General features: G+C 38.7%; 4 protein-coding genes across 4 annotated transcripts; 1 reads left to right on the top strand and 3 right to left on the bottom strand.

Moving 5' to 3' along the window:
• Positions 1–5,273: 5,273 nt before the first annotated feature.
• Positions 5,274–7,856, top strand: LOC129409345 (uncharacterized). Its single transcript, XM_055155070.1, has 6 exons — positions 5,274–5,316; positions 5,392–5,715; positions 5,789–6,115; positions 6,792–6,899; positions 6,961–7,010; positions 7,129–7,856. The coding sequence occupies exons 1-6, from the start codon at positions 5,274–5,276 to the stop codon at positions 7,255–7,257; spliced, it is 981 nt and encodes a 326-aa protein (XP_055011045.1). The 3' UTR covers positions 7,258–7,856.
• Positions 7,857–8,029: 173 nt separating this feature from the next.
• Positions 8,030–9,917, bottom strand: LOC129409346 (uncharacterized). Its single transcript, XM_055155072.1, has 5 exons — positions 9,851–9,917; positions 9,430–9,768; positions 8,808–9,156; positions 8,579–8,724; positions 8,030–8,505 (listed from the first exon to the last, which is right to left on the bottom strand). The coding sequence occupies exons 1-3, from the start codon at positions 9,897–9,899 to the stop codon at positions 8,810–8,812; spliced, it is 735 nt and encodes a 244-aa protein (XP_055011047.1). The 5' UTR covers positions 9,900–9,917; the 3' UTR covers positions 8,030–8,505; positions 8,579–8,724; positions 8,808–8,809.
• Positions 9,918–12,846: 2,929 nt separating this feature from the next.
• On the bottom strand, positions 12,847–14,331 carry LOC129409347 (uncharacterized). The gene is made up of 6 exons (XM_055155073.1): positions 14,262–14,331; positions 13,843–14,185; positions 13,430–13,777; positions 13,236–13,361; positions 13,109–13,158; positions 12,847–13,033 (listed from the first exon to the last, which is right to left on the bottom strand). The coding sequence occupies exons 2-6, from the start codon at positions 13,877–13,879 to the stop codon at positions 12,917–12,919; spliced, it is 678 nt and encodes a 225-aa protein (XP_055011048.1). The 5' UTR covers positions 13,880–14,185; positions 14,262–14,331; the 3' UTR covers positions 12,847–12,916.
• A 2,771-nt stretch (positions 14,332–17,102) lies between these two features.
• On the bottom strand, positions 17,103–18,654 carry LOC110153670 (uncharacterized). Its single transcript, XM_055155071.1, has 6 exons — positions 18,583–18,654; positions 18,182–18,514; positions 17,766–18,113; positions 17,580–17,705; positions 17,454–17,506; positions 17,103–17,383 (listed from the first exon to the last, which is right to left on the bottom strand). Exons 1-6 carry the CDS (start codon positions 18,623–18,625, stop codon positions 17,264–17,266), a joined length of 1,023 nt encoding a protein of 340 aa, XP_055011046.1. The 5' UTR covers positions 18,626–18,654; the 3' UTR covers positions 17,103–17,263.
• Between the last annotated feature and the right edge of the window lie 6,346 nt (positions 18,655–25,000).

Genomic DNA, 25,000 nt, shown 5'->3' with positions numbered 1-25,000 from the left:
AAAGCACTTTGAATTACTTTGTGTACGAATTGTCCTATACAAAAAAACTTGCCTTGTCTTGCCAGGCTCAGATTTTAATTCCAGCAATTAACTTTCTAGGTGTCAGCGGGGGACTGCAGTGACTTGAGCACACCGCCTCTGCTGTTTTGTTTTACTTTGGCTTTGTTTTGTTTTACTCTAGTTTTGTTTTACTCTTGCTTTGCTTTATTTTTGTTTTGCTTTACTGTTTTTTTGTTTCTGGTTTTGGGGTTTTGTTCTTTGTTTTGTTTCAACATTTTGTTTTACTGTTTTGCCTATTTTTATGGACATAACTACTTTTAAACAACTTAAAACTGTCTTTTAAAATAGGAAAAAAAAGATTGTGTAAATGATGGAACCTGGCTCTCTCCCTCATTGATATACTTAACTGTGTGCCTTACATTTAGACTCTATTTCCCCAAATTAGATTTGGGGTGACGTTGTTGCAACAATTATAAACCTTAACATTCCTAAGTGTTAACCCCTCATGTTGCCACATTTGGAGTAAAATACTTAAAAACAAGAATACTGAACAAAGGGTCAAAATAATTGTTGTCCAGCTTTTGATTAAAAATTTCTACCAGCAAAAACAGATTGTAGATTTCAACAATGGTCTTAAAATGGTATTACAGGTTATTGGACTATATCACTGAAAGGCATGCTGAAAAGCTTTTTGGAACTCTCAGACAAGTACAATTTGGAAAAACATGACCTTTTTAGATACTTTCAGTTGAGACACTATTTCAATAAAAAAAAAAAAAAATCCTGCAGAACAGGGGGATCTGGTAAATTATTTTCTAGAAGCATGTAAAGGTAACGCTCCAAAGAAACAAATAACCACTGCTTACAAATGTCTGCAAGCATCAAAGAACATTTCTAGCATATATCAAAGAAGCATTGGAAAAAGAGTCTCATATCAATATCTGAGGATGACTGGTATCTGCAGAACTGCAATGACTACCTCCAGCTCGAGTCTCTGGAGGGACTTTACTTGGAAAACTATTGTACGTTTTTTTTTTGTTACACCCTATATTAAGAGTAAGCAGAGTAATGACCCAGAGAGGGCTCAGTGTTGAAGAGACTGTGGTGATGTCAGAGCAGGGCTGTTACGACCCAGCTCGTTTGGGGTGAGGGAAGTAACAAAAATAAAACCAAGATGTAAAATGGAATAAATTAAGTAATGTTTAATTAACAGGAATGTAAAGGTAAATTAAAAAAACACAAAAAATATACAGAAAACAACCCAAACTAAGAAACAGAACAACAGAATAAACAGAGTTTTGTGCCAGAAAAGGGGTCACGCAGGCTTACACAAAAACGAGTGGTAAAACTTAGGGACACACACTAAACTAAAACACAAATTCCCCAAATTAAACCACATAAGCCCACATACAGAATCGAGTGACCAAATCAAAAAAAGCACAAAACAGAACTAGACTAACACACAAACACAAAACCAAAATGGCATACTGGCCACCAAGGCCAGCAGCCCCAAACAGGTGCTGGCAATCTCCTTAAATAGGGGGAGGTGGCTGCAGGTGAAGTGGGCGTGGACTTGCCCCACCAATCACAGACCAGGGCTCGTGCAGCAGGAATCAAGAGAACTCTGCAGAAATATTACAACTAAGGCCTGGGGCCATAACAAGGGCATTTTCATATATTCGGGGATTGTGTTTAGGGTGAATCCTACTGGACGATGGTGATAAAAGCTATTCAAAGTATATTCAGATTAGCCCTGTCAATATCATTGGGATTTACTGAAGTCTTTTTTTGTAATATTGCATGTCGAACACAGAAATCAGATAAATATCTTTTGTCAATACTATTGGCTGGAGCAAAGAAAGCCATTACCAGGAAATGGTTGTGTAAAGATGCACCTGTACTCACTGACTGGATCAAAGTAGGTAAAGGAATTTATGACATGGAGACTGACATTTTCGTTGAGACTTTCTACTGCTAAATGTAACAGGTATTGGAGGAAATGGGCCGATTATTTGGCTTCGATATGTTGATACTGTGAAGACAGATAATTATTGTTTACTCTAGATGCTCTGAAATTTTATTTTATTTGGCTTTGTTGTGGTCTGCACTTTAGTTTTGTTCTGTTATAAATATATTCAAATTTTCAAACACATACAAAAATAAAGTTTAAAATGCTTTTAAGGTGTCATGAAGATACAACCTGTACTCTGGCCTTTTGGCGCGGTCTTGCCCTTTTCTTTGTGATCGTGTCTTTAATGTGCAACAAACTTCAGTCATGACATGTATGAACTGTTATTATGACTGGGTAAAATGAAGTACAACAATGGAACTGTTAAGAACTATTTCAAGATAGTTTATTACAGAATAAATCGTGTCATGTGAATAACTTGAACCTTGCCTCTGTCTGTCTCAGGTGGGGGTTGTTTGTTGGCAATTATATTTTGTTACACTTGAAGATAAAAACCAACTACTCTGCCACATTTACACACAATCATTTAATCGTTTTATATTCCACATAAATAGATTTTTAAAATAATTTTTCTAAAGTGAAAAGTTAATTTGTGAGTGGGGCGCCAGTGGCAAAAAACTGTTGTTGTGTCCTTAGGCAAGACACTTCACCCACATTGCCTAGTATGAAAGTGGTGTGAGCGTGAGTGATGGTGGTGGTCGGAGGGGCCAATGGCGCAGATTGGCAGTCTCGCTTCCATCAGTCAGCCCCAGGGCAGCTGTGGCTACAGTAGTATATCACCACTGAGTGTGGAGTGACTGAATAATGAACTGTAAAGCTCTTTGGGTATCTTGAAAGGTGCTATATAAAATGCAATCAATCAATCTTACTTCAGATTAGGAAAAATGTGGAGGTACTATGGCTGTTAAGTCTAAATATCAATATTAGTGAATGTTATCAGCCAGAGCAGCAGGTCAAATATCAGACAGTGTCCCTCTCCTCTGTCTGTTTATCCATCCCTGTCAGAGCAGCAAACAATCCTACGAACTTCCAATGAACCAGAGATGAGGGTTCGGGCACACCATTTTTAAGTTTGTAAAAATGGGACAGTGGGGCCTTCACTGACACATAGTGGTGGGAATTTCTTACAATTAACTACAATAACAATCCAATTATACAGTTTTTTTGCTTGTAAATTTTCATCGTGGTCTCATGAAGCAACATTGTCATACATGCCCATCTGTAACCATGTCTGTCAGTGTGTGTGAAGGCTTGGAAGAGAGACAGAAGCTGCTCAGATGGTTTTCTTTAAAACAAATGTTCTTGTGAACTGAGCTTTTCTTCAGGACTTCAATCTCCACATTAGCAGTGCAGCAGCCAGTGTCTGAGCAGGTGGGGCTCAAAGGCAAATGATAAAAAAAAAAACATAAAACATGTGGATAACAAGACGTAGCATTAGAGTACATGGGCCCGGTCAAGCAGAATTATACAGCAAGGCCAAAAATTCAAGTTAATGCATCTGATATAAAAATGTATTCAACAGATACATATGTACTCTAGTTTATGAAACTGTTTACCTTTTTTCTGTACCATTTTTGGTTCTAAAGTTACATACGTTTTAAACAGACCATGTATGAAACATGGAGCAAAAATTATTTCCCAAATTTCAAAGACCTGCAAATCATGTAAATAAATGGATGTATTTCATCATATCTTGTGTTATTCGATCTTTGAGCTGTTGATGAAGGTACATCATTAAAAAAAAAAAAAAAAATGTATTCAAAATGATAAAAATTAGCTTGGAAGGACTGACATATTTTATAGAAATTGTTTCCTTTCATTTTGAAGTAATATTAAAGTATTCAGAAAAAAAAGCTGACAAATGATGCAAAATCATGCACCTTCTACTTGCTTGCACAATTTTCCCTCCGTTACTTTTCCCTCCTTTACCATGACCTTTCTTAATAAAAAATCTCATTACTCAAAAAGTAAGAGGTTTTTCAACCTAATCTTGTACTATATGGTAGAAAACTATGTGAAGCAAATATTCAAACCAGTTTGTTAAGGATATGTAAGTGAGAACCGCTAGTTATCGCTGTTTGTATTTATTGCCCAAAAAGTGCTGCATATTTCATTCCCTCCATTACCGACATGAGTTTTTAAATTTTTTGTCAACAACTTGAAAGAATATTGCAGGTTTAACTTTACCCTGTTGGAGTGTTAACTCTTTCCGACATTCTGATACCTTACTCATTTCAATAGTCCCTCTAGTTTCTGAATAAGAGCTATTTGAATGTAAAAAAAAATCTGCCCGTTTCCCTCCGTTACCGCTTGACCGGACCCACATGTAATGGGCAAATCTGCTAACAATTACAAAAAGACTCGTGCACGGGATATGGAGGTAGTATAAATTCAGTCTGGAAGACCTAATTTTGCTCTAGTCTACATCACTGCTTCTCCAGAGTTTACCTGGTTCTCAGCCTTCATCACTTCACTCCAGATACTTCTCCCCCGCTCCTTCTCTTTTCCAATCAGGTCCCAGTCCCTCATTGCAGTTGAATGGCTGCTTTGGTTTGTGCCATGCTCCACCTGCTCCCCAGCACCACATTCTCATCATCTCAGCATCCCCTTCACTTTCCTCAGCCTCACCTCTACCACTTCCAGTGTCCAGACCCTGGGGAGAAGATATCTCCTAAACGTCATCTAATCGCCCACGTCCTTCATCGCAGGGGCTTTTGCTGGGGTCTAAGCTCCAATGCTAAATTAATTCAATAAATTTACTAATACTTTCTCTTTGTGTCTGTCTGAGTCTCGACAGATTGAAATGACATTCTCCCCTTACGGCTCTGATTGGCTCAATTGCCTCAAAATAGAGAAACCTTTGGGGTCTATGGATACAAATACTGACATGACTAGTACAATTTTACAGATGTAAATCCCAAAACAGTGCCATGAATATGTGCATTTACTATGAAGCCTTGGTTTACTTATCTCATTCATTAAGTACACCTTAAAGAGGAACTACACAATCTTCTCTTTAGTCATCCATGCATAGCCCAGTTTAGCAGTTCTATATGAAATGTGGTTAAAGTCTTTTAAGATTTTGATTTACCCTTGTCTTAATTACAGTCTCTATTTGTCTACTAAATGTTTTTAATCACATTTTGTAGTCTTATATCCAATTTGGAGATGAGACCAAGTTCAAGACACTGTTCATTAAGTAGGGGGGGTGGTGTATTTGTGCTTCAGCCAATCGCCTCTTTTTCCGCCTTTTGTAGTCTATATAAAACACTCATGTAAGTCTCCCAGACACATCAGAAGAAACATGATTGCAACACTCACTGTCTTCATCCTCCTGAACACCTTCTGTAAGTAAAAACTACAATACCTATTAAATATAATGACAATATTTGCTCAAGTTTTGTTTTTGTTTTTTTTTCCAGGTCAAAGTGCAGAGGTTCAAATACCTGTGACGGTGGTCCAACCTGGAGACACTGTCACTTTTACATGTGCTTTTAAGAATAAATATGTAAACTGGTACAAACAAACCCCAGGACACATGCTGCAGTTTATTGCACAGATATATTATAGTGGTGTTAAAGTCGGTGAATCATTCAAGGATCAACGATTTATTTTCACCACAGTGGATACGCAGCCTGTTTTTACAATACAAAATATTAAGAAAAAGGACGAAGCAATCTACCATTGCATACTGCTTGATGGAATTGGACAGAATGTAGTGAACAGCACCTTCTTGGTTGTTAATGGTAAAGTATTGAGAATACTAAGTGAATAGTAAAGAGTAGCTGTTGACACTGTGTGCTCTTGTCTTTGGCACAGATGGAGCAGACTCACAGAGCTGTGTTCATGTGACACAGAGTCCATCCTCAGCTTCAGTGGTCCCAGGACGCTCAGTGTCTCTTCAGTGTTCACTTCAGCCCAAAAACAACAAGAGCCAAATCCAGTGTCCACAAGAGCAGCAGGTGCACTGGTTCAGAGCTGGATCTGTGGAGCCTCACACTGGACTCATGTCCCACTTTACAAACTCCAGCTGTGTCTACAGTCTGTCCAAAACTATAGGACGCTCCTCTGAGGCTGGGACATACTACTGCGCTGTGCACACATGTGGACATATCCTGTTTGGGACAGGAACTACACTGGACATAGGTACATCATATTTGCTCTAAAAGTCATATTTTAAGTTTGAGGATAATTGTAGAAAAAGAGAAAATGTAAAGAATGCCATTGTTCTCTAAGTCTATTGACTACTCTTAATTAAAAGTCTCATAGATAAATGTTTACTTGCGGTTCAGCTGCATAAATTCTTGTGAATGAGTTTCTTGGTGGACTCCACACATTTGGTAGGACGACAGGTAGTATGAGGAGTCACTTGGCTGAAAATCAAAAATATATTTGAGTTCACAAACTCACTGGAATAATTTTTTTCATTTTGTTCCATGTTCTCCAGTTTAGGTGTTTGCCTCAAATACACAAGAGGATCAGTTTACTCCACTTTAGTGAAACTTGAATTTGACTAAATGTTCCAACCCAAACACTTTGAATCACAGAGTTTGTAGAAGACTGATTCCAAATGTTGTTAGATTTAACAATGCTCATCTTTAATATATTTGTTGTATGGCCGTTACATTTGTCTGTGTGAACCTGTTATATGTTACTGCTGCAAACCCCCACAGGGATCATAAAGATGCCTTGAACCTTGAATTTAGAACTCCAATCAGACTGCTACACATATGAAGGCTGTGTAAAATAAAACCTAAATAAATAGGTTATAACATAACATTTAGGTTAAAATGTAATCTAAATGTTATCTATATATTTTCAGATGAGCCAAAGCCAGTGACTGTGGTTCTGTCAGTCCTGTTGTGTGTGTGTGTGCTCGTGATCATCGTCCTCTGTGTGAAGAGAGGGAGGCTCTGTGCACACTGCAGAGGTGAGATGGTACACGTGGCTAATATCTTAATAAAGTGGTTTAACATCATGTTCTTTTACAGATTCTCCTGATAGTGTTAATAGTACACAGTGTGAGATGTCAGAAAATATGGTAGGCTACTATTTGTTTCCTATACATTATTAATGCATTTGTTTATGGTGAAATGAAAAGCTTTTCTTTCTGGATTTTGGTAATAACATATTTAATTAGTTTCAACACATATTTGCAGGATGCACGTGCAGATGTCAACTATGCAGCTCTGAATTTCTCCTCCAGAAAAGTGAAACAGAGACAGAGCAGTAACACAAGAGGAGAGCAGGAGTGTGTGTACTCCAGTGTGAGAGCAGAGCACCACTGAGAGACTGATCCTCACAGGGCCCAGGCCAGAATAGATTGTGATTTTACATATTCTACTTCTGTGAAAGTTTTGGTCATAATGCTATTTTCTGTTTAACATCCTGCTCAAATTCACATGTCTACATTTTTTACAGAGGTTTTTTTTACTTCTCTAAGGTTAATCGCTAAATCATAACATATTTAGATCACCATTTTATCTTTTATTGTTTTGAAAATGCTGTATTTGCTAAAAACAATTTATTAACATGTTTTACAAGTTTGACTGTTGTTTTTGACGCTTTTGATGAGTCCCCCCTCTCTGTGCTCTCCATGCTAAGTCACACCCCTTTCAGATGATCACTATCACCACACAGTCAGTGTGCGTCCCGCAGATGAAACTGGTGCACATCGCATCAGGTTTGTCAAGTTGCTGTCTACAGTTTTTAATCATTCTTTTGTATATTTATGGAGAATTGTCATGTGGGAGCCTGGATGATGTAGACTTGTGGGCCCAGGAGAGATCGCTAAAACACTGAAACATCTAAAACTTTTTCAGGTGTGTTTTTGATGAGGGAACAATGTTATAACATAGTAAAAGCTAAAAACATAATTTTGCATAATACCCACTTTAAAGCTAAAGTTAATACACTTTTTTTTTTCAAACTTGAATGTCTGTAAGATTTAAACAAATGAAAAGAAAATATTAAATAAAACGTACCAAGCACCAATTGGTCATTTCTTTGATTTTATTTGCTCGTACAGTCAGTTCCAAATACACATTCATATGCACCAGCATTGTTAGCCGTTATAATTACATTCATTTTCTACATGTATCTCTATTGTGTATGGTGTATTTTAAGGTTTTAAGTCTGAAAGACTCAAATCAGTACGAATGTTCATGGTCCCGTTTCATCAACTACAAAGTATCAGTTGTTCATGAAGGAAATGTTTATTAGTTTAATTTCACTGTTCATATATTTACATTTTATTTATTTCCTTATTACATTATTTGTTTCCTATTGCTAATCTTGCAGTCACCTAGAGTTGATTTTAAAAGTAGACCCATTAAAGCTCCATCTTTACACATTATTTACACATTTCACCACATATTTTATCAGAAAATAGTTTATCAGAAAAGTTACTGTACCAGAATGAGATCTGATTCTACTTGACATGAACAAAAGTGACATAAGTGTAGAACCCATTCTGTTTCTGACGCTTCAATCGCCCGATGCAGTGCGGCTTCACACTCTGACTTTTTTATCCCCACCTTTGTTGTAGGAAAATATAGAATTGGTCATAGAAGCAACATTAACATGAATCATGAAAATATATTTTAGTACCTGTAGTTCTTGTTGATTGTGGCCTTGGTTTGTTTTGTTGAGTTTCTTCATGGTCAAACAAATGGGAGTAATAATGACAATGAGACCAAAGACAGAACTCAGCAGGATAAGGGTGATATTAGCCGTGTGTGAATTGCAATTGTTCTCTGTTTGGAAAAAATAATAATCAACAATGAAGAACCTTTTTAGACCTTAAAACATTAATAACAGTCTATTCATTCTGTAATACCTTTAATACTGACTTTCGTCCCATTTCCCAAAGAGAATGAGTCCACAGGCTGCCACAGCACAGCGGTACGTCCCTGTGTCAGAGGGGCTCATGGTTTTGGACAAAGTGTAGAGACATTTGTGAGGACCAGGATCTTCTGTGCTCCTCTTACACTGAGCAGAGCTGTTCCTCTGAGTGTAGACTAAACCAGGACCAGACTGGTCCAGTCCAGACCTGAACCACCAAACCATGTGCTCCTCAAAACATTGAGCATTCTCCATCTGGACCCAACACTGAAGATCCACAGAGTCTCCTGAGTCCACTGGACCAGACAGATCTGGACTCTCCACTCTCACGTCTGAGTCTGGGCCTGAAGAATGTCAGAATATGTCAAATATTAATTATAATAATTATTGGGAACTATGGACAGAAAACCCAAAACATTCCACATGTCTCCAGAACAGTTGATAGTTAAGGTCAGTTAAATACAATCAATCAATGAACCTGCCCAGTGACGACAGGTGGAAATTAGCACTGATGCTACAACCTGATGTACAATGCATCTCTCCCGTTGAGGTTGATGTGAAAATTGTGCGCTGTCCCTGCCTCAAAATAAATTTAATAAATAAAAAAAGTAGTTTACCTTTAATGTGTACAAATATGACACTGGCAAAGTCCATGTGTCTGTTCAGATTTTGTACTTTCACACAGTAGTAAAGTCCAGTGTCACTCAGCTGTGGTCTGTCAATACTCAGAACAAAGAATCCAGGTTCTTGTTTTGTTTTAATGGAAGAGATGGTCCCATATGATTTATCGTCATCATATGTCGATGTTCCTCCTAAATATTCCGGCACATTTCCAGGAAGAAGTCTGATCCAGTACAAATACGTGTTGCTCTCAGAGGGATCACGGGGACATCGTAGAGTCACTGTTTGTCCCACATCGGAGGTCTCTGTATCAAGCACAGGACCACTGGCACAACCTGTCAAATAAACAGGGATAAATGTCACTGTCACAACAGTTTAAAAAGCACGATTTACATAAATATATTTGTAAATACTTACCTGACAGTCTGAGAAATGCCAGTGCATATAAGAGATAGAACACTATCATTTTGTCCTATTGGCTAAATGCACTTCTGCATATTAATATGGAGGCTTATGATAGTGATTTTGAGGGAGGAGCATGTCATAACAGCGTGATTGGCCTGAGACAAATCTCTTCATGAACCACACATTGTACAAATACATGTATGGTTTTGAGAGACCGCTCTTTGCTTTTTTTTTTTTTTTTTTTTCTCCTTATCAAAACCTGCACTAAACATTTTGCAAACTAATGTGGCAGAAATGATAGAGAAACATGAATTGAAAGCATTGTTTTAAACTTCATTGTACATTGTTTTCTAAATACAATAGTTTTAAATAAATATATGCTAATTTAATAGATAAACTTGGTCACAGATATGGTGCACATCCTTAAAAACAATTTAAAGTCTAATCTGTCTCCTGCACAGGAGTATCTCCTTGCTGTGAGGCATTATATTTCACATCACCTTCATGTATTTATAAATAAAAATTTAAAATATTCTTTATTAGAAATGTGACCGAGCTTCAGAAAAGGCCTGTGGACTATGTAACGTTTTTTTTATATTTGTACATGATTTAGTTGTGTATAGTGTAGTGCTGTATTATTTCTGTGGATAGTGACATGTCCTTTCTCTCAGTCTAGTGTAAACAGGAAGCCTGAACACGAGCTGCTGCTTTGGCCAGCGGTGTCTTTGATACTTCAGTACAGTCACAGTCAGATGTTTTGGTTCATACAAAAATACATTTCTAACCCTCTTTGAGTATGTGGTCTGAGGCTATCCAGCACTATTTTCTGACACAGATAAAGTTGGTTCCAATATGGGTATTTAATTAATATTAATATTTAACATCGATATATTTATTTACAACCCCAGTCTCTGTGCACATGTGTCATTCCCAGTTCAGTGCATCTGATTTGTCTTTTTTGAACAGACTCATGAGGAACAATGGAAATAGAAGAGCAAATAGGCTATAAATATGACTGTATGTTTACACACAATCATGTAACAAGCTTTTACATGTACAACTTATATTCCACATACATATATTTTTTTTTATTTCTACAAAATGAAAAGTTAATTTGTGATCTTTTGCTTCAACCGTATTAACAAATATGGCTTATCAGCCACAGCAGCCAAGAAAAATATCAGATACTGGCATAATAATCCATATGGGATCATTTGACACAGACATTAAGGTTCACACTAGACCAGGGGTGGACAAAACTTATTCGTAAAGGGCCACATCTTGAAACGTATTTGAAGCTGAGAGCCACAGAGCAGTGGTCAGCAGTGATCCTTCATGGTTGGATGTTATGTAACTTTAACAGAGCTGCCATGAGTTTTAGATCTGTATCACAGTGCAGTGTGAGTTTGTTGAGGTCCTAGTGGTAGAATTACTACATTTGCTGTTAAAAGTTCTATTTATGATCAATTGAGCCAGTTTAGCAGAAGGCCTGAGGGTCAATAGAAACTGGAGGACAAAATCTCCATAGCTTGGACACCCCTGCAATTAGACTAAATGTATTCTGTCCTTTTTCATCTAAAGTCCAATTAGAATCATTACTGAAGGGACGAGGATGATGATGCCTGAAGTACAGCAACTGTTTTTTAACTTATAACTTCTTGCACTAAACATAACTTTGCATTTTCACTCTATGATTGTTCTCCATTGTTGTAGATGACACAGTTATACTAATGAGCAGTCAACAGGAAGGGCAGTGACAGAAGGTTTTTCAACGTCACTACAGCTTAGTGCACCAAAACCACACATGTCCGCTCTCTCTACACAGAGCTGTGTTGTGGTTGAGTTACCTGCTGCTGAGTTCCTGACGTCACTGAAAGTCCTACATACTGTTTAAGTGACTAGTTTGAGTTTATATGTTGTTTACTCATCTGGTGTCAAGAGTAGCCAAAAACTGAACTTGTGTAAGAGTAACCTTACTTTGAAGTAATATTACTCAAGTAGAAGTATAAAGTAGTGGTTCAAGACATTACTCAAGTAAGAGCAAAAACCTATGTGAGAAAATTACCACTAAGTAAGAGTAACTTTAAAAGTAACTGTCAGGACGTAACATTCTGTTTATAATTTAAGGGTAATGAAATTTGAAGGACAAAACATTAAATAATGCACAAAAAGTGGTATTTTTAGAAGATAAACACAAAAATATGAAAAGTCCTTAAAATGTTACTCATGTATTAGTAACTGAGTAAATGTAACTGAGTGTTACCCTCCTCATCCATGTTCGGGTAATCATGCCTGTTCAGGATCTTCCTCACCACTTCCCCTCAGTCCCGGTCTCTTCATGTCAATGCTAGCAGCTATTACTTCTAACCCAGTTTAAAGTGTTTAAGCTGGTCTCTATGAAAGAGGAAATGCCAATGGAAAAGTTTTTGGTTAATTAATTGGCAAAGTCCAAATGATTTCTGCTTGAATAATGTAAAATAATGTCCAAAGTTTACAGATAGGGCTGGTCGATATGGTGAAAAAATCTAATTGTGATAATCTGAGTGTGAACTTTCAGAGGAAGGAGATGAAAAGCAATAGAAAAATACAGTGTTTATGAATCGTGACATAAAATCCAACTCCAAGAAAATTGTAACATTAATTTTTTGCTATATCACCGATTGCCCACCCCGATTGCTTCTAAGGGTGCATTTACACTTTGACAAACACAACATCTACGTTGATTCAAAACTGGGACTAAATCTGGAACTCAACCTGGACTAACAGGACCACATCTATACTAAGATTCAACTGGGCTCAAACCAGAACCAAACCAGGACACCCTCATTCTAAATAATGGAAATTTACAGCCAACTTACTGAGTTACAGATTTATTTCATATACACTTTTACGTTATGCTCATTTACCATTATTTAATAACAGTACATGAAAATTAACCTAAATAAAATGGATTATAACAATTAGTATTAAAATATTACAAGTACATTGTTTAAGTATATGTTCCACGTATTGAGTCGTACAGCCAATAAGGTCATGAAATAAAATACATCTTTAAATATCTATAAAATGGTCATGTTTTTATTTCCTTACATCAGAGTAGACCACAAAATCCTCTGCTTTCACCTTTCTGCAGTGGGTTTTCTCAGGTTTTTTCTTGTTGAACTTTGGAGCAGAATACGTCAGTTCATCTTCTCTCTGAAGCAAATCAATTTGAAATAGAAAGAGAACAAAACTAATAACCATTTATATGTGCATTTTTTGTTGCCTTACCTGCTGTCTTGTGCGTTCCCTTCTGTTTACATCATCAGCTTTTTGTCCATCTGAAATTAAAGTGGGCGATTTCAGCATCTTATTTTGGGATTTATATAATTAAATAGAAGGTATAAAACTGCAGTACCACAAAAACAAGTGCAAGACTTCTTCTTTATAATGGAATAAATGAGAACCATTATAACGATGACATTGACGGTTAATAGAGCACTTAGCACGATAATGATGGTCTTCTCAAAATCACACTTGTTCTCTATAAGAATGGACAAATGAAAAGTTGAAATCAATGGTATGTTCAAATAATGTGTAAGTTGTAAATACCTTTGACAGTGACTTTAGTCCCATTCCCAAAGAGAATGAGTCCACAGGCTGCCACAGCACAGCGGTACGTCCCTGTGTCAGAGGGGCTCATGGTTTTGGACAAAGTGTAGAGACATTTGTGAGGACCAGGATCTTCTGTGCTCCTCTTACACTGAGCAGAGCTGTTCCTCTGAGTGTAGACTAAACCAGGACCAGACTGGTCCAGTCCAGACCTGAACCACCAAACCATGTGCTCCTCAAAACACTGAGCATTCTCCATCTGGACCCAACACTGAAGATCCACAGAGTCTCCTGAGTCCACTGGACCAGACAGATCTGGACTCTCCACTCTCACGTCTGAGGCTGAGCCTGAAGAATGTCAGAATATGTCAAATAGTTACAGTTAACTACTAAAAAAAAAAAAAAAACATTACCTTTCATGTTTAAAAATATGACACTGGCAAAGTCCATGTTTTTGTTCAGATTTTGTACTTTCACACAGTAGTAAAAGTCCAGTGTCACTCAGCTGTGGTCTGTCAATACTCAGTACGAAGGATCCAGGTTCTTGTTTTGTTTTAATGGAAGAGTGTGGCGATCCATATGATCCACTATCATTAAATGACGGAGTTCCTCCTAAAGATTCCGGCACATTTCCAGAGAGAAGTCTGATCCAGTACAAATATGTGTTGGTCTCAGAGGAATCACGGGGACATCGTAGAGTCACTGTTTGTCCCACATCGGAGGTCTCTGTCTCAAACACAGGATCACTGGCACAACCTGTCAAATATACAATCAGATTTATAATTAATTTACTACAAAACAGTGTAAGTAATGTTGTCTACAAAGTACTTACGTGTCAGTGTGAGGAACTCCAGTGCACATAAAAGATGGAACAATATCATTTTGACCCACTGGATAGAACAGTCCTCTGCAAGCGCATTATAAAATGTTGGCTGGTTATAATGATGAGTGGGAGGAGCACTTCAGAACTATCTGATTGGTCTGTGACTCTTCATATCTCCACTGAAAATAATGTTACCAAATACTTCTCATTTAACCACATCATTCAATGGACAATATGTTTCACACTTTTAAGACACGCCTTGTTTGTAGAAAGCCTCAATGTTCAGTCCATCTGCAGCAGGAAAATCATCGATAATATTCCTTTTATAAAACCTGCAAACCTGAGGTGACCAAATTAGGGTTACGAAAAAGGAGGACTCTGGTTCTGGCCTAGTCTGCTGTATTCCACTGCACTTTACTGGGCTACAAAGCCACAGGCATTTTAGTAACATAAGACTCAAAAAGGTTCACAGATTAAAAAAGTTTTATTGTCGGTTTAAAAACAGAAAATTGTCTTTGACGTGTTTCACATACACACACTGTTTCATTATCCTTAAAACACAACCTTACAAAAATTGTTCATAAAACTGAATGCATAACCTACATGTGACTATTTACTGAGACATGTGTGGATTACATGTAAAACCTCTTCAGGCATATTTTGGATGAGGGAATAACGTTCTAAAAAATCTATTTTGTATAATATCCTCTCTTTAAAATGCCCAGGTTAATCTGAAAGCTCCTCAACAGGCGTTGCTGTGTCCAACAGGACCCCCAGATTCTTGCAGGACTCCACCTGCTCCACTGTCTGTCAGTTCAGGCTTAGAGGCTCAAACAGGGACTGAGATGCAGGTTTTTATCTGCCACTACAGCACAGTTATAAGGTTTTGGAGACATTAAGCTTCAACTATTTATACAAGTCATGAGCGACTTGATCTGCTGAGGTTAGCTTCAAGATCCATGTCATTTGCATAGTAGAGCAGGGTTAGACTGCACTGTTACAGGTGATGTAACTGGTGTATATGGAGACTAAGATCGGTGCATAGACTGTATAAAAAAGTGGACTAAGTGAGTGTGAAGTCACCCATAGAGTTAAACGCCACTCAAATGAAGCTCGCGATGCTAACAGTTACAGGAGTGAATTTGGAGCCAGGCTCTATGTTATGAATAGGATTTTTTTGATGGACAAAATAGTGAGAAAAAAACAGAATCATGTAGAGCGGATTAATACGAACATTTTAAGACCAAAATGACGAGGATCACAGCAGCAGACACAGAGAGACAGACCACAATATTTCAAGTGTAAATCAATGGGAGCCAGGGTCAGAAGGAGCTGGAGGAGCCGCATGTGAACTTCCTATTTGGAACGTGGTGGTTAGAATGTTAGCTCATATATACAGATCTATGGTGACGATAATACACAGCCATGAACAATATTTGTGAATATGACCAGGTTTTTGGATTTCACACTGGTTAAACTGGGTCTATCTGATCATTTGAATCAGCCAAAACAAAGAAAAGTGGGCCACACAAAGCTGTCAATCAATAAAGAGTTCAAATCTGTGAAAATCTCTGGCAAAATAGAAGATGTCTGGTCACCGTACACAAACCAAGAACAAAGAACCTGACAGACCTCTATGTTCAGTTTGAGGTTAGTTTCAGTGTAACTAGCTCCTCCCTTCAGAGAGATATTTTTGTCAGAACTTGGTCAGAACTGAATTAACTACATGGCTGAGTGGTGAAATGTATTTACTCCAAAAATGTTGTCCACTTGTCACATAGTTTGTTTGTTGTACACCATTTTGAGAGAGACCATGACAACTGTGCACATGGAACATTGTGGTTTGTTTCAAAATGAGCTGTGAAATATAATCATCCTGTGTTGGCAAATAAATGTTTTTTTTTTTTTTTAAACACCATTAGATTTTCCGTGCATTTGGAGGACGTGTAAAACAACATATCAAGACTGAACATATCAAATGACAACAGCAGCAGATACACTTGATCGTCCATTGCACTGCTACTTTTAAAAGAATGTGGTTTTCTTGTATGTGGGTGGCTTTGGGGCTTGGTCAGTTAGTCTCCTCTTTGTGAAACTGCTGCTTGGTTTGTCTGCACAGTCTGAGGTTGACTGGTGGAAAACTTTGCACTAACACCTCACATGCACATTTAGTCATGCTGCGGGTCCCATCACGAATAGTTTAACATTTAAGTGCACGAGATTCTCTTTTGAGTGGATCCTGAAGTGACCCTGGTATTTACACTCTGGTTTAAAGAAGATACAAAATAATGTGATTTGATGAGCAATTATAGTTGATAACTCTTAGTGCTTAGTGAATCTTATCATTAACCTGAATGTATTTTAACCCCCTGTTCACACATATTTGGTTCTTTGGCTGCAGGTAGACTGGGACAAAAGTGGTTAGTGCACTCGGAGTTCTCTGTGCATGTAAACATAGTGACTGACAGTGCTGACCATTCAAAGTGAAAGTGAACGTGTGTTTGATTCTGTTGGTGATGTGATCTGAATTGTGAACTTTGCCACACTCACACACTTTCCTTTGACAAAAGCAAAAATGCTCTAAAGCTGTGGTTACATCATGAGTGAACTGACTTCCTCATCTCTGGACAGAACTGAAAGTGTTTGTTTTACTAGCTGCCTCAGAAGGAGGTTGGAGCTTCAGTCGCTGCTCTATGCCATTATGAAACAAAAAAACAAAGATACAAAATTTGAATATTTTTAATGTTCTGTAATTTACTTGAAACAATATACACAAATCTTGAAATTTTCATTTTGGAATATATAAAGGTTCTCTTATCTTAAATTGCTATACACTACTACATACTACATTATGTATGACAAAAAAAAAGCTGGAATTTTAATTAAGCTTGTTTATAATAACAATGATAGACAAGATGGGATTTAATCAGTTTGGTTAATAAGAAATAGACTGACTAATACAGAATGGTTTAGTGGCCTTAGGACATGGGTGAACTCTTAATGACTTGACTTTACAGTTTAACTCTCACATCAGAGTAGAGCACTTGTTCCTCTGTTTTCACGGCTCGGCGCTGGGACCTGTCGGCTTTGCTCTTGTACTTGAGGGCAGAGTACATCACCTGAGCATCTCCCTGTGAAAGATACTTCATTTAAAGGTATTATTAGTAGTAGTATTCATATTTGTCATTCAGTGCATCTTACCAACTGCCTTGAATGTTCATCACTGACTCTTTCATCAGTGCAAGTTTGTCCAACTAAAACAGAAACAGGACATTAAAGGTTTGACTGGAGGCATACCTTTTGACAGAATTTGGGAACTTGAATTACCATGGAAACAGAGTCCAGTCCTCTTCTTGATGAAATAAATGAGCACCAGTATAACTATGATACTGATGGTTAGAGCAACACTCAGCAAGATGAGAATGATTTTCCATAAAGGCGATGTTTCCTCTGCTGTAATAATATGATTTTGTGCTATAGTAAAATAAAAAAATAAATAAATAAATATAATACCTTTGACAGTGATTTTAGTCCCATCCCCAAACAGAATGAGTCCACAGGCTGCCACAGCACAGCGGTACGTCCCTGTGTCAGAGGGGCTCTTGGTTTTGGACAAAGTGTAGAGACATTTGTGAGGACCAGGATCTTCTGTGCTCCTCTTACACTGAGCAGAGCTGTTCCTCTGAGTGTAGACTAAACCAGGACCAGACTGGTCCAGTCCAGACCTGAACCACCAAACCATGTGCTCCTCAAAACACTGAGCATTCTCCATCTGGACCCAACACTGAAGATCCACAGAGTCTCCTGAGTCCACTGGACCAGACAGATCTGGACTCTCCACTCTCACATCTGAGTCTGTCTCTGAAGAGCAAAGTAATAAATAGAATCATATTGTACAATACAATGAATGATGCAAATGTTGTTGTTACCCTTAATTATTAGAAATATTCCAAATACTAATTCCATTTTAAGGAGGTTTACTTTCACACAGTAGTAAAATCCAGTGTCGTTGAGAATAGACTGATGTATGATCAGATCAAATGTTCCATCTCCTTGTTTTGTCGTGGTGCGAGGAGTCTTGCTAACATTTGTATATTTATATGAAAAAGTTCCTCCTAAAAATTCTGGCACATTTCCAGAAAGAACTCTGATCCAGTGAAACGTTGGTGACTCTGTAAATTTGACAGAACGTGGACATCTGAGAGTCACTGTTTCTCCAGGGTCATGAGATCTTGTCACAAATAAATTACTGTCTGTACATCCTGCAACACAAATGTAGTTACAAAAATAACGAGCAGGCACAACATCTTATTCAAGTGTCAATACTTACGGGCCACTTGGAAGAAAAGGGCTGAGTATAATAAAGTCCACATTTTCTGGATCTTGTAGTTTGTTGATGAGTACGCTGTATGAAGTGTAATATCAAATGGTGCCTCTGTTTTATTATAATGATGACAAAGGGAGGAGCTTTCTCTGATTGGTTCATATTTGGCTTTACATGACTACAGGAAATAATGTCGCCAAGACATAAAACAAAACATAAGCTTATATAATTAAGGTGATACCTTTTTTCATGTCCACTGTGAAGTCTGATTATTGAATGAATACATTTAAAAGTTTGTTTAATCACATATAAATTCACTTAAAGATGGGATGTTATGCAAAATATTTTTGGGTGTTTTTTACCTTGTAATGACAATGTTCCCTCATCATAAATTTGCCTGAAAAGGTTTTAGATGTCATCCATGCATCTTTGAGTAATTTAGTGATCTCTCCTGGGCTCTCTTTGAACCGTCTTTACGGTTAGCTGTAAGGAGCTGTAATTCTGTTCAATGCTCAGCCCACAAGCCTACGTCACCCATGCTCCCACACATAGACTCTATATGTAAATGGACAAAGCTACCACGCTAGCCGCTGTGTTCCAAACAGGAAGTCCTCATGCAGGCTCTTCCGGTTCTTACTAACCATGGCTCTTATTGATTTACACTGGAATATTGTGGCCCCCTCACTGTAACTGCTGTCCTGAGCCTCGTCATTTTGGTCATAAAATGTTCGTATTCACTCGCTCTACATAATCCTGGTGTTTTTATTTTGCTATTTTGTCTGTATAAAAAAATAAATCCTATTATAATCTCGAGCCTGGCTCCAAATTCATTCTTGTAACCGCTTCGTGAGCATTGTGAGCTTCATTTGTGTGGAGCCAAACGCTGTAGGTGACTTTACACACAGTTCTTCTTTATACAGTCTGTGTTCCCATGCAACAATTTTCCATAAATTTACAAAAGCATGATAGAAAATTGTACACAGCAACTTGATGTAATATGCAGTTGTATCATGACTGAGAAGCATGCTTTTTATGTTGTGATACTGCTCTGAACAGGAAGTGTCTTAGCATAGAGAGCAAAAGGAGGGAATACTCAGAGCAGCAAAAACTAAACTGAAACTTATTAAACGTGTTCATACATTGTTTTTGGCGAATATAGCATTTTCGCATTTGTCCTTTTCAGCTTGTCTCCATGGTAACGTTTGTTATTGCTTTGCCTCGGATGTTGCACAGTATGGCATTAAACACATTGTTGTATTTAATCAGTTACAGGTGTTTTTATTTATTTGTGGAGAGCAATGGATCATACTGGCACAATGAATTGATCGGTTAGGCCAGGGGTGCTCATTACGTCGATCGAGATCTACCAGTCGATCGCAAAGGCATTTTAGGTAGATCACGTCCCGTCATCCATCCAGTCACGTCATGTAACTAATATACAGGACAGTCAGTCAGATTACACCTGACCCTAGGTCACGTCACGGCGCCGCACACGCATAAACAAGCGCGAGTTAGCTTCAAGTTTGATTAGCTCTTGGTGTTTTATCTTCAATTTAAGAAAGGGCATAAACATGAGTGAGGGAGCCAGGCCAAGTAAAAAGACAAAAACGTATCACTTTCATACAGAATGGGAGGAGGATTTTTTTTTTCACGATGTCATTTTCCAAGTGCGTTTGCCTTATCTGTCAGTGTACTGTTGCAATACCAAAGAAGGGAAATGTGGAACGGCATTTTAGGGCTATTCATAAAAAATATGCCACCGACTTCCCGATGAAAAGCAAACTGAGAAAGACAAAGGTGAGAGAATTGAAGTGTCAGTTGTCTGGACAGCAGTCACTTTTCACACAACACAGTTCAAAAGCGAGTCACATCCTCGTTAAACACAAAAAGTCCTTCCAAGATGGAGAGATGGTAAAAGAGGCCTTTCTTCAAGCAGCTGATCCATTATTCAGAGACTTTAAAAATAAGACAGAAATAGTATCTTCAATCAAAGCTCTCCAGCTGTCAAGACACACAGTTATGCGTCGCAGTGAAGCCACTGCAGAGGATTTGACCCGGCAACTGTGGACAGACATCGCAGATTGTGAGTATTTCTCACTGCAAATGGACGAGTCCAGGGACTTGAGTGACACTGCCCAGATGTGTTTTTTATTCGTATGGTGTTTGCTAATATGACTGCAAAAGAGGAGCTATTAACAGTGCTGGCACATGAAAGAACAGACACAAGGAGAGGACATATTTCAGTCATTCAAAAACTTTATAGAAAAAACCCAGCTCCCAGTGTACAAACTGGTGTCCATCACCACGGATGGAGCACCTGCAATGATAGGGCGCGTGAATGGATTTATAGCCAAGTGCAGGCAGGACTATGTTTTCCCTGACTTTTTGAATTACCACTGCATAATTCACCAACAAGCTTTGTGCGCTAAAGTGCTAAACATGAAAGAAATCATGGATGTGGCAACGAAAATCGCCTGTTCTATTCGCGCCAGGGCTCTTCAATGGCGGCTTTTCCTTGCGCATCTGGAGAAGGCTGACAGTGACCACTCTGAGCTGTTGCTACATACTGACATGAGATGACTTAGTCAAGGGAAATTCCTACAAAGATTTCGAGAGCTCTGTCCGGACATTAAGGAGTTTGTGAGGCTGGACATAACGAATGTCAGCAACTAAGTGGCGGTCAGTGGCTGTTAGACCTGGCATTTTTAACTGATCTGACAAACATGCTGAATGACCTTAATCTAGAGCTGCAAGGAAAAGACAAAACCGTAATCAACATGATTAGCTCTGTTCACGCTTTCAAATGAAAAATGCAACTTTACTCCTCAAAGCTGCAGCGCAATGATTTGACAAATTTCCAAAACTTGGCATCAGAGCTGGAGGCCCAAGGGAAAGCCCGTGTGTAACTTAACAGTGCGCGCTACACAGAGCAGATTGACAGTTGTTTGTCAGAGTTTGACAAACGCTTTCAAGATTTTTCTTTGCTTGAGCCAGTTGCCACATTCATGTGCTATCCATTTCAGGAAGATGCTGACGTTGATTCACTTTCATCAAACATGATAACACTGTTTCACCTGAACTCTAATAAAGTGGAAAAAGAAATTTTGACATTACAAACAGACATTCAGCTGAAGTCCAGAGCTCATGGACAGTTTTGGGACCTACTCACAGAGGAAAAGTACCCCAACATGAGGAAATGTGCTATCACCTTGACTGCATTATTTGGCTCCACTTATTTATGTGAGTCAGCCTTTTCCCACATGAAGATCATTAAGTCCAAGTACCATTCCACTATGATTGATGACCATTTGGAAGTGTGCTTGAGGCTGGCTGTCAGCAGCTACTGCCCGAACTATGCATCCCTCGCTGATTCCATTCAGTGCAAGTCATCAGAGCAGTAATCATCATTCAAGTAATTACGAACATGTAAAAAGTTTAATTGTGTTGTGCAGTATTATCTCATGACGTTATGCAAGGTACATCAAAATGTGTTCATAATATATTTACAAATAAATATATGTTTAACATTTTTGTATTAGGTGGTAGATCTTTCAGACACGATCATTTTAAAAGTACCTCACATACTGAAAAAGTCTGAGCACCCCTGGGTTAGGCTGCATGGTGTTCTCCGCAGATAGCCTACATGACGCTCTCTTTAAAAATGCAAATGACTGTTTCTCTCAGTGAGGACATTTTCCCACTGTCTCATATCCTTTCTGGCCGAAGTATTCTCTGATCAAGTGTTTTGCATCGGCTCATATGATTTGGGGAGATTTGGGGATGGGAGCACAGAGTCTGGAGAAGTACTGACAGTTTCCTCCCCATTTTTATACCGATTCCCCTAAACGCTGCCAATACGCCATTATACGGTAGCTACAAGGTAGAAACATGTTCAGTAAGTTCTGTGATCATCTGGAACATGTTAAATACGTCTGCATATGTCATTATGCGTTGGAGATAAGTTCGATATAAGTTACACATAGCTTCAAAGCACGTTACTCATAAGTCATGGGTACGCTAGACATTTTCTCAACATATTTGGACTTATGAGGAACTTACAATTAACGTGTCAACGATCGCATAACTTACCTACAACTTATGGCCCATGTATGCAGGACATATAAACATACGCTGACATACGTCGAGAAATTTTCAGCATGCTCAGAATTTTTTGACGACCTTGCCTTATTTCGCGTATGCCAGCGTGCTTCAGCGTGCTCATAACTCATACAATACTTACCTAGAACTTATCCGACGTACGCCAGCGTATTTGCCAAATTTTTCATAAGTCGGCATACGCTGGCTAAATCATCAAGGTGTGACAGCGGCATTAAGCAGGTTGTGGATCCCCTACTGAAAAAGTTCAGTTTTAAGTACCTCTTTGAAGTCTTCTAATTAAGTACCTTTAATTTTGATGAAGTTTTAAGTTTTGCTAAAAAAGGCATCATTTGCACATGCTGAAAAATGACTTAGATCCAAGACGTGCTATAAGCTTACCCCGAATTCACACCAGGAGCTGCAGCAGTGCTCAACGTAGGCGGAGCTGCGTGTAGGCGTAAATTTCAAAGTTTCAATTCACACCAGAGTGTCAGAGACGCTCCTGCTATGCAGCCTGTACATCTTCTCACTGTTTTCAGACATCACATTTTGTACTTGCTTTTTATCATTTAAGTGTATTAAGTTAGAATGTGTATTAAATGTATTTTGAATTAAGTGTACAACTGCAATGCATTTGCGTTTAATGAGGTTTAAATCTATTAGCACGCACATTAAACACCTCCGTTTTTTTCCTTAATAAGGTAAAATCACCAATAATAAACATACATTATGAGCGTGATTAAAATCTTATGTCCGTCCAGATAATAAAGCCTATATGTTTATATGTTGATACAGAGTCCTGCACCGACGGATACGGGCAAATAGTCACTGAAACGGGCGAGTTTTAATGTTCTGGAATTTTAAGGGCGGGTCAGGACTAAACCAGGACTACATCAGGACTAAACCAGGTCTAAACCAGGACTAAACCAGATCTAAACCAGGACTACACCAGAACTACATCAGGACTAAACCAGGACTAAACCAGGTCTAAACCAGGACTAAACCAGATCTAAACCAGGTCTAAACCAGGACTAATCTTGGAGAGAGAGAGAGAAAGCGAACCCTGAGCCCCGCGGAGCAGGGTTTCCGAAAAGCGTGACGGCTGCACGTACCTCCTGGTCTCCGAGCACAGCACCGGTCCTTTCGCCCGCAGTCACTCGGGTCTACATGGAAGGACCTCCGAGCACATTCCGACAGTGAGTCCTGGTTCTGGTTTAGTCCTTGTTTAGTCCTGGCTTAGTCCTGAGTCCTTGTAACAATTGGTGTCTGACATTGTAAATCGTGTTATATTTCTCCACTTCGAGGATTAACTTTTCGTCGTCCATCATTAACCTTTCCTTGGATGCAGTGCGCATTGTTTACGTCGTTGTCTTGACTTTGGTTAAGTGATTTTGAAAGGGCATCGGAAGTTTATTTTGACACCGCGTGTTTATTTCCTGTCTTTCCCCTGCTAAAAACCTTGGAGATGTGCCGTTGATGCTGCAAAATTAGAACTTTAACCTATCTCGAGCAGCACGTCAGCGTCAGATGCTCGTTGGACGCGCGTATGACACTGCCGGTGTACATTGTCAGACCGGTTAAAATGGAAGTCTAAAGCTGCACGTCTGCTGCTCGTGTGCTGTGCTGCTGTGCTTACGTACCGTTGCGCTTTGGTGTTAATTGGGGGATAGGCTTGCATATTTTTATGTTGCTCAAGCACAAAAATAGCATGTTTCTGATATGTGGGATTGCAGCGGTTTGGGTTCCACATATGTTGTATGTGGAATGCAGACTGTGGGGGCACTATGAAGAGCATGCGCCCAGCACACCAGAACACAGCACCAAAGAGTGAACGAGCCACAGCGCCCACACACAGCCTTTGAGTGTGAGAAAAGAAGAGACATGGCTAACTGCTTTATCACTGGAGTCTGAACAAAGCTACAGGTCCTTTTTGGTGAGGTGGCCTCTTATGACCATAGCCTGTCTGACAGATGCACAAACAACTCCATGCAGGTGATGGCATGCACACTTGGCAGTATGAGACATCTTGAGATGGAAGTGTCCAGGCACACAAGTGAACTCCAAACAGAGGAAATGTGGCTGGTTCCTGTACGTGGCACCAGCACAGTCAAAGATGTGTAAGGTAAAGTGCACACCAACATGACCAACAGCAGAGCCTGTGCATGGGCTTTTTTATTTATACACAGATAAATGTATTTTGGATACCGGATATGCTCTGTAGTCACCAGTACAGGTCCAGGTGATGAGTAAAGTGTTCTTCTTTAACATTCTCATAATAACGGAAAAGCTGAAAAAAATGGTAAATCTATGTTCAACTTATATACAT

This window comes from Boleophthalmus pectinirostris, unplaced genomic scaffold (assembly GCF_026225935.1).
Source record: "Boleophthalmus pectinirostris isolate CB_2022bp ecotype Guang Dong unplaced genomic scaffold, ASM2622593v1 HiC_scaffold_1945, whole genome shotgun sequence".
Lineage (NCBI taxonomy): Eukaryota > Metazoa > Chordata > Actinopteri > Gobiiformes > Gobiidae > Boleophthalmus > Boleophthalmus pectinirostris.
The sequence above is the reverse complement of the archived record's forward strand: the minus strand, read 5'-3'. Positions and strand labels throughout refer to the sequence as shown.

Bases quoted from the DNA above. Each gene is read 5' to 3' on its own strand.
- LOC129409345 (XM_055155070.1), top strand. From the start codon at position 5,274: ATGATTGCAACACTCACTGTCTTCATCCTCCTGAACACCTTCT. The intron at 5,317-5,391 runs GTAAGTAAAAAC...TTTTTTTTCCAG, and splicing joins CATCCTCCTGAACACCTTCT to GTCAAAGTGCAGAGGTTCAA. The intron at 6,900-6,960 runs GTGAGATGGTAC...GTTCTTTTACAG, and splicing joins GCTCTGTGCACACTGCAGAG to ATTCTCCTGATAGTGTTAAT.
- LOC129409346 (XM_055155072.1), bottom strand. From the start codon at position 9,899: ATGATAGTGTTCTATCTCTTATATGCACTGGCATTTCTCAGACTGTCA. The intron at 9,769-9,850 runs GTAAGTATTTAC...TTTATTTGACAG, and splicing joins GGCATTTCTCAGACTGTCAG to GTTGTGCCAGTGGTCCTGTG. The intron at 9,157-9,429 runs GTAAACTACTTT...GACATTCTTCAG, and splicing joins CATATTTGTACACATTAAAG to GCCCAGACTCAGACGTGAGA.
- LOC129409347 (XM_055155073.1), bottom strand. From the start codon at position 13,879: ATGGACTTTGCCAGTGTCATATTTTTAAACATGAAAG. The intron at 13,778-13,842 runs GTAATGTTTTTT...GACATTCTTCAG, and splicing joins CATATTTTTAAACATGAAAG to GCTCAGCCTCAGACGTGAGA. The intron at 13,159-13,235 runs GTACTGCAGTTT...CTTTAATTTCAG, and splicing joins GTCTTGCACTTGTTTTTGTG to ATGGACAAAAAGCTGATGAT.
- LOC110153670 (XM_055155071.1), bottom strand. From the start codon at position 18,625: ATGTGGACTTTATTATACTCAGCCCTTTTCTTCCAAGTGGCCC. The intron at 17,706-17,765 runs GTATTATATTTA...ATATTATTACAG, and splicing joins GACTAAAATCACTGTCAAAG to CAGAGGAAACATCGCCTTTA. The intron at 17,507-17,579 runs GTAATTCAAGTT...TTTCTGTTTTAG, and splicing joins GACTGGACTCTGTTTCCATG to TTGGACAAACTTGCACTGAT.